Source organism: Arvicola amphibius, chromosome 6 (genome assembly GCF_903992535.2).
Source record: "Arvicola amphibius chromosome 6, mArvAmp1.2, whole genome shotgun sequence".
NCBI classification, from domain to species: Eukaryota; Metazoa; Chordata; class Mammalia; order Rodentia; family Cricetidae; genus Arvicola; species Arvicola amphibius.
In genome coordinates this window covers 33771853-33791173 of record NC_052052.2, presented here as the reverse complement: position 1 = coordinate 33791173, position 19321 = coordinate 33771853, and the positions used below count along the sequence as shown (strand labels likewise).

Below are 19321 nucleotides of genomic sequence, written 5' to 3'. Positions count from 1 at the left end.
TTCCCTCACTCTGTGCCAGGCAGACTCCCATTCACTCTTCCAGTGTCTTTTTTAAAGCTTATTGCAGCCTCTCTTTCCACATGAAAGTGTGTGTGTGTGAAGAACTGGGAAAGTAGTTATTGCTAGTATGTACAAGGCTCTGGGTTCAGTAACGGGAAAAATATGCATATAATTATTTGTGTATCCAAATAATTATATTTCTCTCCAGCTAGTCCAAAGAGGACAGGGACTGTATCAGTTTTGTTTATCACCAAATATTCAGTATTTGACATTAATTCTACTACATATTAGGCTCTTGGTAAATATTAATTTTTGGCTTGCTCTGTTTTGTTTTATTTTGTTTTTGAAATAAGATCTCACTGTATTGCTCAAGCGAGCCAGAATTCTTGAACAAAGGGATCCTCCTTCCCTAGCCTCAAAAGTTGCTGAAATTAGAGGCATGTGTCACTGCATCTGGCTAAATGTTTTTTTAATAAATGAAACTGTTGGGGTTGGAGAGATGACTCAGTGGTTAAGGGGACTATCTGCACTCTAAAGGACCCAGGTTCAATTCCCAGAAACTCACAACCATCTATAACTGTAGTCCCATGGAGTCTGATGCCTTCTTCAGACATACATGTAGACAATGCACCCATCTACATGAATAAATAAATAAATCTTTCTTAAAAAACAAATGAAACTGTCTTATAAAATATTCTGTAGTTCTGGGCATGATGCGACACACCTGCAATTCCAGTACTTGGGAGGCCAAGGAAGGAGGATCCGGAGTTCAAAGCCAACCTTGTCTGCATCATGGAATTGAGACCAGTCTTACCAACATAGGAAGATCCACACACACACACACACACACACACACACACACACACACACACACACACACACCTTTGTGGGGCCTCTTGGCTTTTTTCAGATGATTGTATAGTCTTAACATTCACACCGATTTTCTCTTGTATCTTACCTAAACGTTTTCTTACTCTCTTTTCTTTTTTTCTTTTCTTTGTTATAACTACCCAGTAGCAGACCAGAAAACATTTTGGGTGAAATTTGATTGTTAATAACTTTAAAGATTTTCAGTGGCCCAGCCCTATCCTAGCAGGTTATTCTGTAGGACATGTACTAGATATTTTGTAATGTGCCTGATTTCTTGCACAACTGCTATGACCATTTAGATCCAAGGTGCTCTCTGCTTTTCTTCGTATCTCCTCCAATTCTGAGAGATGATTGCATTCCATATTTTTTAAATATTTATTTATTTACTTATTATGTATATTATACAATATTCTGTCTGAAGACCAGCAAGAGGGCACCAGACCTCATTACAGATGGTTGTGAGCCACCATGTGGTTGCTGGGAATTGAACTCAGGACCTTTGAAAGAGCAGGCAATGCTCTTAACCGCTGAGCCATCTCTCCAGCCACCTTGCATTCCATATTTGCAGCCAGTTGATTAAGACCAACTTTCTTCTTAGGGCAGATTCCTAAATCTGCTTTTTCATCCCCTATTGATCCAATGCCTCTGCTTTCTGTTGCTAGACCACTATTGTTATTCTTTCCTCAGTCCTTAGACCCAAAGTACCCAGGACCCAGTTCTTGGCTTTACCTAGTTTATCTCAGTTCCTTCTCTGCTGAGCTACCAATTTGGTTTCAAAATATCCCAAAAGTATGTCCAAAATAACTGTATTAACAGTCACCAGCACTGTGCTAATAAATGATTCATCTGAATCCAACTAGGGATTGAAATGTAAGCAAGGAGCCAACAGACATTCAGGGAAGAGGTCTGTGTTAATAACCCCAGCTGTGTTTAGAGTAGTTTTGCTGAGGTAAGCCCAGATATGAAGGGAACTTGAATACAGGTTTATGAAATCATGTCACATCTATAGCTCTGCTACGCTTTAGGAAATAGTTTTGTGGTGAAATACAACATAACACATACATATTTATTTGTTAAGATGTCTCATATGACCCGGGCAGTCCTTAAATTCACTATATTATCAAAGATGGATTTGAACTCCTGATCCTTCTGTTTCTACCTCCTGAGTGCTAGGGACTAGAGATTATGTACCACCATGCCTAGCTAAAAATACAGTTTTATGTTCTAAGAAAGTATTTTTAGGCCGGGCGGTGGCGGCACACGCCTTTAATCCCAGCACTCGGGAGGCAGAGGCAGGCGGATCTCTGTGAGTTCGAGGCCAGCCTGGTCTACAAGAGCTAGTTCCAGGACAGGCTCTAAAAAAGCTGCAGAGAAACCCTGTCTCAAAAAAAAAAAAAAAGAAAAGAAAAAAAAAAGAAAAAAAAGAAAGTATTTTTAGTTTTAAAAATGATATATTTATATTAATACAGATTTGAACTTCACAGAGGAGCAAAGCAAAATAATAAATATCACTTCTCTGGGGGGGGGGAACGTTATGATTTTTCCTCCTATGTTTTGAAGGTGCAGAGGAGAAATAAACTAAGTTTCCCCTACCAAAGCCTCAGAATACAGCACAGAAGGCCTCTGGGACCAACTGTGCACACCCTCAGAATACAGCACAGAAGGCCTCTGGGACCAACTGTGCACACCCTCAGAACACGGCACGGAAGGCCTCTGGGACCAACTGTGTACACCCTCAGAATACGGCACAGAAGGCCTCTGGGACCAACTGTGTACACCCTCAGAATACGGCACAGAAGGCCTCTGGGACCAACTGTGCACACCCTCAGAATACGGCACAGAAGGCCTCTGGGACCAACTGTGCACACCCTCAGAATACGGCACAGAAGGCCTCTGGGACCAACTGTGCACACCCTCAGAATACAGCACAGAAGGCCTCTGGGACCAACTGTGCACACCCTCAGAATACGGCACAGAAGGCCTCTGGGACCAACTGTGCACACCCTCAGAATACAGCACAGAAGGCCTCTGGGACCAACTGTGCACACCCTCAGAATACGGCACAGAAGGCCTCTGGGACCAACTGTGCACACCCTCAGAATACAGCACAGAAGGCCTCTGGAACCAACTGTGCATGGTTTATTTTCTCTTCACACCAACCAACTAGTTCCACAGCAGACACCAACATGTCCTCTAATATAATTCATTTCTGATACTAACTACCTGGAAGGGGTATAAGGCCCACATGTTGAAGACACAATCTCTGGAACTGTTACTTCTGTCCTACTTCAGATGCTAGTCACATGCCCTAGGTTGTTTTCGCTTTTAGCTAGCTGGCAGACTGACTGCCATAAACCGAGGTTCTCACACTCCTTTCCTGGTGTTAGTTAATTTGCTGGGGCAGCTCACAGAATCGGGGAAACATTTTTCTTACATTCACAGGTTCATTATAATATTACCAAAGGTACAACTGAAAAATACATAGGGCAAAGCACATCTTACAAGAGGCTTTGCGCCCATACCTTATCCACGTATGCTACTCTGGAGAACCCTTCCCCATGTTCTACTGTTTGGGAGCTCTACAAATTCTGTGCTATTGGGTTTTTGTGGAAGGGTCATTACATAATGATTGTTTAAATCATTGGCCATTGGTGAGCAATTTAACCTTCAGGACTCTATTTCTCCTCATTAGAGGTTGACACCTGAGACTGTCCCAGCTCTCTGCCTGGAGGAGCAGTGCCAATCCTGAAGCTGTCTAGCTTGTCTTGACTGTCACCAGCAACTCATTAGCACCCAGAAAGCCACCACTTTGAAAATTCCAAGGACTTTAAAGTTGTACGTCACGCCTGGAGAGATAGCTGAGCAGATAAGAGTCCTCATATTTACAGAGTACCTGGGTTTGACCAGGACCCCCATGGCCGCTAACAACCAGTTATAACTAGTTCCAGAGGATCTGATGCCCTTTCTGACCTCTGCAAGCACTATATATTTGTGATTCACAGACAGACATGCAGACAAAACACCCAAACACATAAAATGAAAATCTTTTTTAAAAAAATAGTTGTAAGCTATGAAATAAAGGACAGAAGCCATGGGTATATTTAATAATAGCAGGTGTGTATTTCTCCTTGCTCTCTCTAACTCTCCTCTTTTCCTTTTCTTTCTTTTGGGTTTTGTTTTGTCTTTCAGGACAGGGTTTCTCTGTGTAGTCCTGGCTGTCTTGGAATGTGCTCTGTAGACAGACATCCCGTCCATCTGCCTCTGCCTCCCAACTTCTGGGACTAAAGGCGTGCGCCACCACCACCCGCTAGAGTATTTCACTCCAGCCTTCTCAGTAGTCATAGACCTTAGAAGGCCACAACTGTGACTCCTGTGAACCTAAAACTAGCGTGGATCTTACATTTCTGATGTCGCACACAGTTGCCAAAGCACTATCTAGTCTGTATGTTCACAATGTGCCTCCCAGCTGGGTGTGTGTCATGGGGATCCAGGGCACTCATCACACCGTTCCGTTCCTCACAGGTGCGCCTGACCCCACGGCTGGGGCCAGTATCGATGACGAGAACTGTTGGCACTTGGATGAAGAACAGGTGAAAGAACAAGTGAAGCTGTTTCTCTCCCAGGGGGGTTACTATGGCTCTGGAAAGCAGCTCAATTCAATGTTTTCCAAGGTAAGAAATAAAAAGGTAAGCCCAGCTCACCACACTTCTGCCTCCTGGTGTACCTAGCTTACTTCACCTAGCTGTACTGAGTGCTTAAAACCTAGCAGGAGAGGATAAGCAGAACCTTCATGATCAGGCTAGTCCATCGAGCCCAACTACCTCCCTCTGGTAGTCTGTTCTTTCTGCTGTACTCTCTGAAATGAGCTGGAGAACACAGCTGGAGAACTTCTCTCTGCTGTGAACCCACAGCTACCTGACGAAGCTCCAAAGACTAGAGTTCCAACAGTGTTCCAGAACAGACTCATGCCAGACAGGCCGGATTGGTTTTGTTGTATTTTTTCTCTCTCTCTTCCTGTTAGCACCTTTACTGGGATATATATATAATATTGCTTACACATATAATCAGTACAATTTTGGATGGAAACCCAGGTCAGCAGTAGCATATACAGTTCAGTGGGAATTTATAGAAGGATTTTTTGTGGGGTTGATAGTCATCACCACAATTAATATTCTCATCACCTCAGAAAGAAACATCATGCATTTACCTATTGATCAGAAGTGAGCTGCTTCAGAAACCAGGTATTTGTCTTTCCACGACATCAAATGTATGGAAAAACAATAAATTCACAAGTGATGTCAATTTTATCGGTTTTGATTTACCAACTAGTCCTGATTTCACATTAGAGTTGCAGGGTTTCTTTAATTCAAAATTTATTTGGGGGGATCTTGTGACGACATGAATGTAGTGTTCATATCATGACTATATGAAATCAGTTTTGTTTCCCCCCTCTTCCTTGGTTCCAGGGATTGAACTCAGTCACCAGGCTTAAGGCCAAGTATCTTTATGTGCTAGCCATCTGGCTGACCCCACAACTTATTTTATTCCAACTTTAATTACTGATAATAACTTTAAGATCACACATTATACATCATCCCAGTGTTATACACATACAAACTCTATCATCTATCTGCTTATCTATCATCTACCTATCTATTATGTATATATGTATGTATGCATTCATGCATGCTTCTGCTGGGAGAAGCAAATACTTTAACTCTTTAGGGGTTGCTACAAAAAGATTGGGCTACATATGTCAGTGAGGCCTCTCTGAAGTGAAGATGAGAGAGCAGAAACATGCAAAGAGAGTCACCCAAGGGGGTTAGATAAATATTGACATAAGGGGATGGAAAGATGGTTCAGTTTGTAAACTGCACCTGCAATCAATCCCCTGCAGTGCTGATTAAATGGAAGGTGAAATGCTGGAACTCTGGAGCTCATTGGCCAGCTTAGCCTACTTAGCAGAGTTGCTGGCCAATGAGAGGCTATCTCAAACAGAAGATGAAGTGCACCTAAGGAACAACACTCAAGGTCATCCTCTAACTTCCACACAAGTGACAACTGGGCCAGACACCAATCTGGTCACAGGACACGACCAATTCAGACTGTTTATCCACTATTACTAAGTGGGATCCTCCCCATAGATTCCCGGGAGATTCCCCTGCACCAGGCTTCTGGCCAACCCCAAAATGCCCCCTCTCCCAGCAGTCCTCCTCAACACTCAACCCCTCTGTACCCCCAAACCTGATCAATCATGTTCCCATCCCCACCTGCCCTCCGTCTACTCATGAAATCTCTTCTATTTTCCCTTCCCTGGGAGATCTGTGTCCCACTTTTGGATTCTGCTTATTACCTGGTCTCTCTGGGTCTGTGGACTGTAGCACAGTTATCCTTTATTTTACAGCTAATATCCACTTATGAGTGAGTACATTCCTTGTTTGTCTTTATCAGTCTGGGCTACCTCACCCAGGATGATTTTTTTTCTAGTCCATCCATTTACCTTCAAATTTCCTGGTATCCTTGCTTTTCACAGCTGAGTAATACTCTATTGTGTAAATGTACCACGTTTTCTTTATTCATTCCTCAGTAGAGGGGGTGTCCTTCCCTTTATATGACCAGGTAAGGAGACTGTTGGTCTGTGTTCAATAAGTTCACAAACCTGCTTTTTTTTGACATGGCTTTGATGCATTCCATGTGTTCTTGATTTGATAAGTTCATAGTGATAATATTTTTCATGAGTTGTGCTAGGCAGATGGTAGTTATTTACCTGCACAAGTAAGAGGGGGAGCTCTTCTGCATTAGCATTTGAACTTTAGCAAGAATCAAACGCCGTATTATAAGTGGAGCTAGTCAGGGCAATGCACAGCCTAAAGGTAATGTTTGACTTAGTGCAGAGTAACTGGAGCAGATGACAGCTTGTCTCACACTAATACTCTCTCTTACCCACCATATTTGCCTACCCACCCCCAACTCTCGGTAACCTCTTGTCTACTTTCTGTGTCTATAACCATCTCTATTCTGGACTTTCAAATAATAAAAATGTGAGTGTGTTTGTGTGTGTGTGTGTGTGTGGTGACAGACTTCTTTCACTTCTAAGCCTGCTGATTTGAAGGCTCATCTTTATAGTTAAGTAATAATCTGTTTTATTTACCCTTTGTCTGTTCATAGACACTTGGATTGCTTCCACCTTTTGGCTACTCTGAAAAAAGGTTGCTATTAACATTCTTGTACAAGTTCTACAGAGATGATTCTTCAAGGTTGCTGCCTTATTTTATAGTCCCGCCAACAGTGTGTGGGTTTTGATTTCTTTACATCCAGGCCAATACTGTTGTTATCTTTTTATTCTAGCTGTCCTAGTGTGTTTAAAGAGGTATCTCATTATATATAACAGGCTTTCTTGATACGTGTAGGAATTTCACTTACAGAGTTGAGAGGCTTTCTTTCTGTCTCTTACACTATGCAACTACATCATCTTCTCAACCTGTTCTCCATCCCTCACCTTCTCTTCTTTCTGTGCTCTGCAGTTACCAATTACTTGCCCCTCCTTATATGTCAGGTCCGAGAGATGCTTCGTATGAGAGATTCCAATGGAGCCAGGATGCTGACACTTATAACTGAGCAGTTCATGGCTGATCCCCGCCTCACACTCTGGAGGCAGCAAGGAACAAGCATGACAGACAAGTGCAGGCAGCTCTGGGATGAGCTGGGTAAGTCCCTATCCTTCACAAGTCCTATATCCTATCAGTCTACCCTCTGAGATCTCCCTTAGAGAGCATTTGCTGTGAGTTTTGTGGGGGTCATGCTATTCTCACTTAGGAACATTTCAGGTTCAACAGACGCGTCCTGATCTCACTGTGCTTTCCTGTTAAGGATTCTATTTCATGTCACCCACATAGGAGCCATCGCTGAAAGAACCCCTCTTCACTCGGCTTCAGTTGCATGGGACGACCTGGCTCTCCAAATCTTTAGCTCAGGTTCTGGGGACCTAGCTCAGCTAGTAGAATGCTTTCCTAGCATGTGTGAGACCCAAAGTTCAACCAGCACTGCATAAAGCAGGCGTGTTGGCACACACCTGTAGTCTCAGCACCTGGCAGGAGTTCAGGATCACCCTAGTTCCTTGGCGAACCCCAACACCACAACGAACCCTTAGCCTCACTTTTGTTTCATTCTCCAAGCCTGCTCTCTGGGGTATGCCTAGCCAGACCACTCATTAAGAGTTTCATGGAAAACCAGGCATTTTAGTCCCTAAACTAGTCTCTGTACTTTTAAGGCCATTCTGGTCTACATATAAAGGTCTAGCCCAGCCAGGACTGTATGGTCAGAACTTGTCTCAAAAAGTAAAGAATAGGCCGGGCGGTGGTGGTGCACGCCTTTAATCCCAGCACTCGGGAGGCAGAGGCAGGCGGATCTCTGTGAGTTCGAGGCCAGCCTGGTCTACAAGAGCTAGTTCCAGGACAGGCTCTAAAGCTGCAGAGAAACCCTGTCTCGAAAAACCAAAAAAAAAAAAAAAAAGTAAAGAATAAATATAAACAAGCATAATTTTAAGTTCCTTTAAAAATAAGAGTTGAGCCACTATAAATGAACCTTCATGAGGCTAGGTGGCCTTTGAAACATTACTATTCAGGAAAAACATTCTGTTTCACTTTAGAGGCTATGAAGTCTGGGGCTGGAGACATATGTCCCAGTGGTTAAGAACATGTATTATTTTTGTGAGACCCGAGTTCAGTTCTCAGCACCCATGTCAAGTGGCTCATAACTGCCTATGACTCCAGCTCCAAGGGGATGGATGCCTCTAACCTCACAAACAAATGCAGACATATACACATGCATGCATAAACAAATAATAATAAAAATATCTTTTAGAAAAAGGCTGTGAAATTCCCATCCGTGGTTAAGTTAAGAAGCATTAAGTAACTGGGTATGGTAGCTCTAATTCCAGCATGGGGAAGCATAAGTCAGGGGGAGGTGAGTTCAAGGTCAACTAGTCTGAGCAATTTAATTTAGCAAGACACTGCTGGTGCTGACTGGAGACTGAGAAAATACCTGGCACAGCAGCATAGCCAATCCTGACCTGAGAATAACAGGTCTTTCCTTGGAAAGGAGAGCAAAGTGTTCAAAGAAATAGTACCCATCATTCTTTGGAATATATAACGTTCTCCACAGTGACAGTGGCATGTGCCTGAAATCCAAGCATTGCCATACTGAGATTCGAGGTGGAAACAGGAGGATCTCTGGAAGCTTGAGAGTCAGCTACACTGGCCTGTGTGACAAAGTTCCAGACCAATGAGAGACCCTACCTCAAATAAGTGGAAGGTGCCTCAGGACCAACAGGTTGTCCTCTAGCCTTCTCATATATGCCATACACACTTGTGTACACACACAAACATACATGAAAAGGCCACTGCATCTAGCTTTTATGTGGGCCCTGGAGATCTGAATATTTGGAAGGCAAGCACTTTAACCACTGAGTTACCTCCCCAGCCCTATACCCTGAACATTTCTTAATTTAGCACATTATATTCACATGGCGATATGCTTATTTATCCATCTCTCCTACCAGACAGCTCCTAAAGACAGGGTCTATTCACCCATTGTTGGGTTACTTTTACATTGCTGTGGCCACACTATCAGATAAAAACTTAAGATTCATTTGGCTTAGAGTTACCCAAGTTTTAGTCCCTCAGCTAATTCTGAAAATCTTAGTAATTATATTCATATTTATATCTAATATATGTATATATATATGTATATACATATGTATGTGTGTATGTATGTATATATGTATGTATGTATTTTTGGCATGCACGAGAGAGAAGGAACTGATGGGTTATTTGCTTTTTGCTTTGGGCACATTTGGGCTGTTTGGGTGCCGAAGACTGAAGCACAGGCATGCGTGTTACTCCCAGATACTAAGAATGTAGACTGCTCTGTTTTTTAGGGGCCTTATGGGTGTGTATTATTTTAAACCCACACTGCAAACTGGAAGAAAAATCCTGTTGGCTACAGCAACTACAGAAGTGGAATGACCTGGATATCTGTCCCCTGGAAGATGGGAACTATGGGCATGAACTGCCCAACATTACCAATGCACTTTCCCAGAGTGCCAGCCACAGCCCAGGTGAGCCAAGTACCTTTGTGTTTAGAACTTCAAAAGCTGGGAAGACAAAACACTAGAACAATGGTGACCAGGCCTTCTTCTTCCTCCTCCTCCTTCTTTTCTTGTTTTTTTTTCTATCAAAAAACTTATTTTTTTTCTTTTTTTTAAATTTTGAGGCAGGGTCTTGCTTATGCAGTCTAAACTGGCCTTGAATTTTTTTTCATTTTTTTAATTAAAAATTTCCATCTCCTCCCCTCTTCCCACTTCCCTCCCCCTCCCCTCCACCCATACCCCCACTCCCTCCCTCTCCAGGCCAAAGAGCCATCAGGGTTCCCTACACTATGTTAAGTCCAAGGTCATCCCAACTCCCCCCAGGTCCAGGAAGATGAGCAACCAAACTGACAAGGCTCACACAGAGCCCGTCCTTGCCATAGAATCAAAGCCCATCGCCATTGTCCTTGGCTTCTCAGTCAGCCTCCACTGTCAGCCACATTCAAAGAGTCCTGACAAAAAAAAAGTATTTTTTTAAACTAAAAGAAAAATTATTTCAGAGGATATATATATATATTATATATTATATATATTATATATATATTATATACATATTATATATATTATATATATAATATATAGTCATTTATGTTTACTTCTGCTTTCTGATTCTCCTTTGAGTACACCCTAGTCGGGTTTTCAGCCCACCCTGTACTAAGAACAGCTCTATGCTCTGTGCTGGTCTACCTGCATGCCACTATGTTCCTGTCATGGCAATAATGAACTAACCCTCTGAAACTGTAAGACAGCCACAATTAAATGTTTTCCTTTATAAGAGTTGCCATGGTCATGGTGTCTCTTCACAGAAGTAAAACTCTAAGACAGTGGCAAGCCTTTATCTCAGAACATAACCAGAATCCAAGTACTTATTATCTCTACTGTTTATTACTCAGACCTCCTACCATTGTCTTTGATAAATGGTTACAAGTGACTGCCTCGCAGCTTGCTCATTCCATCCAACTAGTCTGGCCTTGCTGTTTTCAAACGTTCTCCAAATACATCCCTACCTCAGGACTTAGTGCTTGCTGTTCTTCCCACCTGGAATGTGGCTTCCTCTTATGTCCTATAGATCTACATTCAACTGCACTCCCCCCACACACCTCCTCTCTCCCTACCTCTACCAGACAGTCTAACTGCATTCCTGGCTCAAGTGATCTCCTTCCCCAGCTGGGACTGTAGGCATGTGCCACCTCACAAAACTGTTCAGTTGTTACCGTTTGTGGGGCTTGTTTTAGTTTTGGATTGTTATTTCTTTCGTTTTCCAGGGGAGGTTTTTTTTTTTTTTTTTTTTTTTTTTTTGAGATGAGGTCTTGCTATATATAGGCTTGGCTGGCCTGGAACTCATTATGTAGTCCAGGCTGATATGTGGTATTTTGTTTGTTATCTAAATAAAGCTTGCCTGAAGATCTGAGTGAGTGCAAAGATAAGCCACTAGTTAGCCATAGAGGCCAGGCAGTGGTGGCACACACCTTTAATCCCAGCACTCAGGAGGCAGAAGCAGATGGATCTCTGTTAGTTCAAGGCTGGCCTGGGCTACATGAAGATTGAATCTGTCTAAAAAAAGAAATATATTTTCAACTGTCATTAATCAGGCAAAGTAGCAATTGAATTATAGCTTATGTTTTTTTTCTTAAAGCATATTGGATAATTTTATTTTTATTTACTATTTCATGTTTTTGAGTGTCTTGCCAGAAGAGGCTGTCTGATCCCCTGGAACTGGAATGACAGAGGTTGTGAGCCACCCTGTGGCTGCTGGGAATTTAACACCAGTACTCTGGAAAAGCAGCCGGTGCTCTTAACCACTGAGCCATCTCTACAGCCTGTGTTTTTTATTTTTTACATGTCATATTTATAAGTCTACATAAATCCTTAGTTTATAAAGTAGATCTTTCATAATGTTCACTCATGTTCCATTCTTTAAACCTGAGTTTATGGGGCTGGAGAGATGGCTCAGCAGTTAAGAGTACTTGCTGCTCTTGCAGAGGGCCTGGGATTGAGTTCCCAGCCCTCATACCATGCGGTTCATAACTGCTACATCTCCAGTTACAGGAAGTCTGCATCCCTTTCTGACCTAAGTGTGTGCTGTGCATACACTCAAATACACACACACACACACACACACACACACACACACAGAGAGAGAGAGAGAGAGAGAGAGAGAGAGAGAGAGAGAGAGAGAGAGAGAGAAGCCTCTTTATAAAATTGAGTTTGTAAAGTTGAGTATGCCTATAATCCCAGCTCTTGAGAGGTAGAAGGGGAGATAGAGACAGAAGGATCAAATTCATAGCCAGCCTCAGTCACATAGCAAATCTAAACCCTACCTCAGCCTTCCCACACATCCCCAACTAGTTGAGCTTATGGAAGAGTTACAATCTATTTGAGAAGATTCAGCTAACCTATGTGGGAGAATAGCAAAGACTGATAATAGCTAAGCAAAAGATCAGACAGTGAACATTTGGATTCCAGATAAAGAGCCAGGCTGTTCCCTACAAGGCCTTTAACTCTCTGGGCCGCCATTCCTCATTTGCAAAATGTGGGGACTACTGTACTGTGGGAATGGACAAGATGAAGCGGGCAAAGTGCAAGCTGTGTTGAGAGCATACTAACTTTGGGACAGACTCAGTATTATTAGAAGATATAAAATAGGAGAGATACAGACAAGGACTGTCATGATTTGAGCTTACTTTGTGTATTGCTTTCCCTGCAGCCTTTTCCTGAAGGGAGGTGGCTTGGTCAGCTTTCAAGGAGAAAGTCTTGTCAGCGCCAGCTTTTCCTGTAGAGAACAAACTATAAGCTGACGGACAGAGATAAAGGTCCCTAATGCGGGCAGCTTTATGTCTTCCTCGGCCTTTATTAGTTTTATGTGTAAATTTTTATTTGTTTTTGATTTTTAGGGCACCCGAGGCAGGGGGTATTGTTTGTTTGTTAAAACAGTGTAACATCACCCAAACTAGCCTCAAACTTGTGAGCTTCCTGTGTTGGGCTCCTGAGTCGTTTTCCAGTTTCTGGTATGAATATCACAGAAGCCCTTAGTGTGGTAAGGGCCATGCTGCAAATGGAACAAGTTACGATTAGTTAGGGCATTATCTCACTGCCTCTCTCTTTCTGTGATGCTATGGAAACAGCTTATATCCTGACTATTGATGGGCAGATCACAAATGTTCCTTCAAGCTTCGTGTGGCTCTGAATCCCAGTAGAAGGCTGTTCAAAGAGGAAGGAATTCACAGACCTCTGTATAAAGGTTTTTTGATAGAGGACATCAATGTACAAAAGGCTTATTTAAGGAGACAACACAAATGTCCAGACTGACAGAATGTCCAGACAGACAGGATGTCCAGACTGTTCTTCTGGCCAACCTCCCTTCTAAGAAGACCGGGTGTTAGATTATTCAGCCTTTCTTTTTCCTCCCCCAGACTCTTTATCCAGACCAAGACGAACAGTCTTCACTAGAGCCATTGAGGGCCGGGAATTGCACTGGCAGGACAGCCACCTGCAGCGAATAATCAGCAGTGATATCTATGCTGCGCCAGCCTGCCAGCGGGAAAACGAGCGACTACTTTTTAATTCCCACGGCCAGCCACTGTGGCTAGGTAAGTCTAGCCTCCTGTGCTCCAAGAATTTCAGGGCCCAATCCCACCAGTACCAGGCCCACATGAGCCAGCAGTCTAGGTCCCAGCAACACTAGCTACAACTTAGAGTCTATATAGCTCTTTTGGAGCATTTACTACCAACCCTGGTCATTTATTTGAGGCCTACTTCATTTGTATGTTTGCTCAAGTGAGGTATAGCAATCTCAGGTAGAAATTTGTATCCTTTCCCTAAACTTTGGAAGAAGATAAAGCAATTGATACATATTGAAGGGCAATAACGAAGCCACTAGATATCAGTTCACACACTTGGAGTCATCTGTTACTGAGCAACATTATATCCTGCTCTGAATTTATGTTTTGCTTGAAAAGCACTATGGGAACTGAGGAGGCAGCAGGTCAGTAAGCATCAGAATTTGATCCCCAGAGCCCATTTAAAATAATCCAGGCATTGTAGTGTACACTTACAGTCCCAGTACTGGGAAGGCAGAGACAGCACATCCCCAAAGCTTGCTAGTCAGGCTAGCCTAGTGTTAGTGGCTAGTTACAGGTTAATGAAAGACCTTGTCTTTAAAAAAAAAATAGTGCCGGGCGGCGGTGGCGCACGCCTTTAATCCCAGCACTTGGGAGGCAGAGGCAGGAGGATCTCTGCCAGTCTGGTCTACAGAGCAAGTTCCAGGACAGCCTCCAAAGCTACACAAAGAAACCCTGTCTCAAAAAAATAATTAAAAAAATCAACAAAAAGAAACCTTGTCTCGAACCCACCACCACCACCACCACCCCCAAAACATAAATACAGCAAAATGGCTCAGTGAGTAAAATGTTTGCTGCACAAGCTGATGACCTGAGTTTGATTGCTGGAACCTATAGTGGAAGGAGAGAACCCACTCCTGAAATTTATCCTTTGATCTCCACATACAGTCTGTGGCATACACATGCCTGCACTCACACTCACAATAATAATAAATAACATAAAAATTTTAAGAGGTGGATAATGCCAGAGGAGTAACGCCCAAGATTGTCCTCTGGACTCCACATATATGAGCATACATGTACACATACATGAGCACACACACATAAAAAATAATACTGTGTTTGAAATCAGTTACTCTGTACTGGTAATGTGGATGAAGTCCGTGTTCATCACCAGGCTGTCTTCCTTTTCTCTGTCTCGTCTTCCTAGCATCCTTTATAATAAGATAGAGCTGTTTCATCTAGTTTAAACTTCTGCAGTAGTTGTTGGTATACAGTCAGTTTGTCTTTAATTTTATTAGAGAACATTTATTCTAAAATACAACTTAGGAGCCTGGTGTGGTGATACATATCTTAACCTCAGAATCTAGAAGGCAGAGGCAGGTGAATCTCTGTAAGTTTAATGAAAGTATGGTCTATGTAGCAAGTTCTAGATCAGTAAGGGTTACACTCTAGATCAGTTAGAGTGAGACTCTGTTTCAAAATCCAATACATATATACATACACACACATACACTAGATCAACAGACAGACAGACAGACAGACAGATCAAGCAAGCAGGCTAAGGTGTTCATTACAGAAATAAATGATGTACAGATGGGAATTGGGAACTACTTCTTTGTCCAATTTGATTAACTAGTAGATGAACACAGTCAGTGGAATGACATGTATTTATATTGAATGTTATATAAGCATATTTAATGCCATGGAAAAATATTTATGATGTACTGTTAAGTTGCAAAACAATAATTATAATATACAAAATTTGGTTTAAAAATTGAAAAATCTGGAACTTCACATGAAACTGTAAAGAGTAGTTATCTTATTTTGTATTTTTGCTTATTTATATCTTTAAATGTACATTATTTTATGTGTGTGCATGTTCGTGTGTGTGTTTATGTATTCAGATGTATAGATTGCATGTAAAGGACAGAAGTGGACATCAGGCATCTTTAAGTCTGTCTCTTCACCTTACATTTTGAGAGAGTCTGTCCCTAAACCTGGAGCTTACCAATTCAGTTAGACTGGCTAGCCAACAAGCCCAGTGATCTTTCTGCTTCCACTTCCCAGTCCCAGTTATTTGTATAATTTTTAATTTTAGTTCTAGAGGAAATGATAAAATAAAATGAAAGACTTGCTAGGATCATTCCCCTACTTTAAGAAGTTAATAATGCTGGGTGTGATGGTGCACACTTTTAATCCTAGCCCTCGGGAAGCAGAGGCAGGCAGATCTCTCTGAGTTCAAGGCCAGCCTTGTCTACAGAGGGAGTTCCAGTAAAGCCAGGGCATGGTGGCACACTCACACTCAGGAGTCAGAGGCCAGCAGATCTCTGTGTTCTACCTTTCCATGTATCTCTAGCCACATACATAAATTTCATATTCTTGAAGATAAAAACACAGTTCCTGTTACAAGGTGATGCCAAGTTGAATCTGAGAAACTAGACTGAACATAGACTCTCTTTGTCTGTCAAACATGGGCTTTCCTGATTTGAACTCAACCGAAATATTTTCTTCCTGCCTGTTAGAGCATGTGCCTACAGCCTGTGCTCGGGTTGATGCACTGCGATCTCATGGGTATCCAAAAGAGGCTCTCAGACTCACGGTGGCCATCATTAATACTCTGAGGTTGCAGCAGCAGCGGCAGCTAGAGATCTACAAACACCAGAAGAAAGGTATAGTGATTAGAAATCCTCTAACATCTTGGGATCTGAGGGTGGTAAGGATCTCGGGAGATAAAACAACCCAGAACCTAATTTTCTTTTTTTTTAAATATTTATTTATTTATTCTGTATACAATATTCTGTCTGTGTGTATGCCTGCAGGCTAGAAGAGGGCACCAGACCCCATTACAGATGATTGTGAGCCACCATGTGGTTGCTGGGAATTGAGCTCGGGATCTTTGGAAGAGCAGGCAATGCTCTTAACCTCTGAGCCATCTTTCCAGCCCCCAGAACCTAATTTTCATTCAGGACCATGGGCTTGAGAATTCTAAGTAATCTACCTGCTAAGTGGCATGCCTCACACTATTCCTGTGAATCTCAGCTTTATTGTTTGTAAAATAGGGACAATGATGTCTGCCTTTCACAGGGCAGGTGGAAGGCCCATTAAGACTGGAGAAGATGTTTTTGAAACTGTAAAGCTGTCTCCATATATACGTTGCCAGCAGACAGTCTAAATTAGAGCTAGCTGGTGAGCTTGTAATCAGGCCAATCAAGCAAAAACATGACAATAAGGGGAGCTTTTCTTTGACTTTCTGGTTAAGGCTTGAATGATACTGATTAGGAAACCAAAGCAGAAGAAAAGCGCAATTCCCACGTCTGTCTGTCTAACACTTGGAACCTGCTTATTTCCAGAACTGTTGCAGAGAGGAACCACAACAATCACAAACCTGGAGGGTTGGGTGGGCCATCCCCTGGATCCCATTGGCTGCCTGTTTCTCACTTTGACTGAAGCCTGCCGCCTGAATGATGACAGCTACATGGAAATGTCAGGTACAGGAGTCAGCCTGAGACAAGCCAGGACTGCCCACAGCAGCCTTCTCCCTGCCAAACTCTGTGGTCCAACCATGCATGTCCTGCTTTCCGCCTTTACCTTACTAGCTTCCTTAGGGGAAAAAGAAGGGCCAGAGAAATTTAAGGAATCAGAGGCCAAAGTCAGAGCAGTCTGGAAATGGAATAGAACTTCCAGCAATAGTGTGTATATCAAGCTGTTCATGGCAGTGCCCACCTATAGCCCCAGCTACTCAGGAGGCTAAGTCAGTTTCAGAGCTAACCTGGGTCATGTCATAAAAAAAAAAAGCCCAGGTATAGTGGCTCAAGCCTATAATCTCAGCACTCAGGAGGCTGAAGCAAGAGGATTACAACAGAAAAAGCAGCCTGGACCACACAGTGTAAGACACACACACACATACCTCAAGAAACAACAAAGTATCCATCTTTGAAATGATATAATTCCATTAGCAGGATCTTGTTCTAGTTTCCCCTTGGTTCCCCAATCCTCATGATCTCTGTTGAAAGAATTTAGACAGGACTGAGCATGGTAGCACACACCTTTAATCCCAGCACTCGGGAGGCAAAGGCAGGAGGCTAAAGTGGGCTACATATAGCAAGTTCCAGGCCAGCCAAGGCTACATAGTGAGACCCTGTCTCAAAAGCAAGCAAATTAAAAAAAAAAAAAGATAAGACACATAGAGTGTAGTATAGAAGATCATTGACTCTCTTAAGGTAAAGTGGTCCACTCTCAAAGGGAGAGTGGACAGTGGCTAGAGGGCAGTCACAGCAGAACACCCTCAGAGAGGGAACAAGGACTAGAGAGAGCTACAATTTTAGGTAGGCTTTATACTACTTCTAAAACTCTATGTGTAAACAGAGACTAGGCTATGTGTAAACAGAGACTTGGTTTCCCGGCCGCCCAGACCGGAATAATCACACAGAAACTACATTAATTACAACACTGCTTGGCCAGTATTTTAGGCATATTCCTATCTAGCTCTTACATCTTAAATTAACCTATTTCTATTAATCTGTGTATTACCTCAAGGCTGTAACCTACCAGTAAGGTTCCTGCGTCCCATCCTTCTCCTTTGGCAGCTACATGGAGCCTCTCTGACTCTGCCTACTCTCTATATATTTATCTCTGTTTGAATTCCCCACCTGACTTTAGTCTGCTAAACCATTGGCCAAAACATATTTATTCATTAACCAATAAAAGCGACACATATACAGAAGGACAACCTACATCAGCTCTGTCTTGAGGGCACCTTCCTGTCCAGGTGTTTAGAAAAAAGGCAATGATAACTCTTTATTCTTCACCAGAAAGCCTACAGCTAAATAGCAGTTTTTCTTCTGCAAAATGAATGTCATTTCCCACTGAGGGCCAGGGGTAAGACTCAGATCACCTCCTCCCAACTAACCTTTCTTTTTTTCTTTTTTAAAGAGGCATTGGTTGCCTCTGGAACTAGAGTAACAAGTGGTTGTGAGCCCCTTGACATGAGTGCTGGGATGTGAAGTCACCTCCTGAAAAGCTGTGAAAGCTCCTAACTGCGAGCCCATCTCTCCAGTCCCAGATCCAGTTCTTTTGACTAGTAATCAAAATCCTGAAGTATCAGACCCTTAAAAAGCCGGGCGGTGGTGGCGCACGCCTTTAATCCCAGCACTCGGGAGGCAGAGGCAGGTGGATCTCTGTGAGTTCGAGGCCAGCCTGGTCTACAAGAGCTAGTTCCAGGTCAGGCTCTAAAAAAGCTGCAGAGAAACCCTGTCTCGAAAAAACAAAAAAAAAAAAAAGTTGAAACAAAATCCTGAAGTTTCAGACCCTCATTTTATAGCTGCTGATTATGAAGGAGTCAGTCCCCAGTGATCCTTAAGCCTGCCAGCATCTAACTAGCTGCCTAGCAATACTCTGATTTTCTTTTTAACACTTTAACTCCTGGTGGCTTTGTACCAGTATGGGGAAGAATAGCCTAACTGACCCACAATAGCTCACAATTGCTTCTTCTTTCCTTTGTGCCATCACTGTGTTTATTCTCATTTACTTGAGTATTAGTCCACGGCATTACAGTGTCTACAAGCATCCTTACCACATTCTCGGCTGCTTGCAAGCAGAAATTATGACTAATCTTCCTGTGATCCAGCATTACATGCTGCTTACTTGTCTTCAAAGCTACTTAATAGAAAAAGGGGGGAAGAAGAAAATCAAGGTATTTTTGTTTACTTATTTTGTTTCTGAGATTATAATTATATCGTTT

The 19321-nt window shown here is 42.5% G+C and overlaps 1 protein-coding gene across 2 annotated transcripts in view; it reads left to right on the top strand.

Moving 5' to 3' along the window:
• Positions 1-19321, top strand: part of Zswim5 (zinc finger SWIM-type containing 5) — a 101744-nt gene that overhangs the window by 71517 nt on the left and 10906 nt on the right. The window contains exons 3-8 of one of the 2 annotated variants that reach the window (XM_038334086.1): positions 4393-4541; positions 7427-7577; positions 9809-9988; positions 13432-13608; positions 16104-16250; positions 16932-17069. In XM_038334086.1, coding sequence (XP_038190014.1) covers positions 4393-4541; positions 7427-7577; positions 9809-9988; positions 13432-13608; positions 16104-16250; positions 16932-17069 — 942 coding nt within the window. Of the gene's footprint in view, positions 1-4392; positions 4542-7426; positions 7578-9808; positions 9989-13431; positions 13609-16103; positions 16251-16931; positions 17136-19321 lie in introns of both variants that reach the window. The other variant, XM_038334087.1, reaches the window with a different exon arrangement.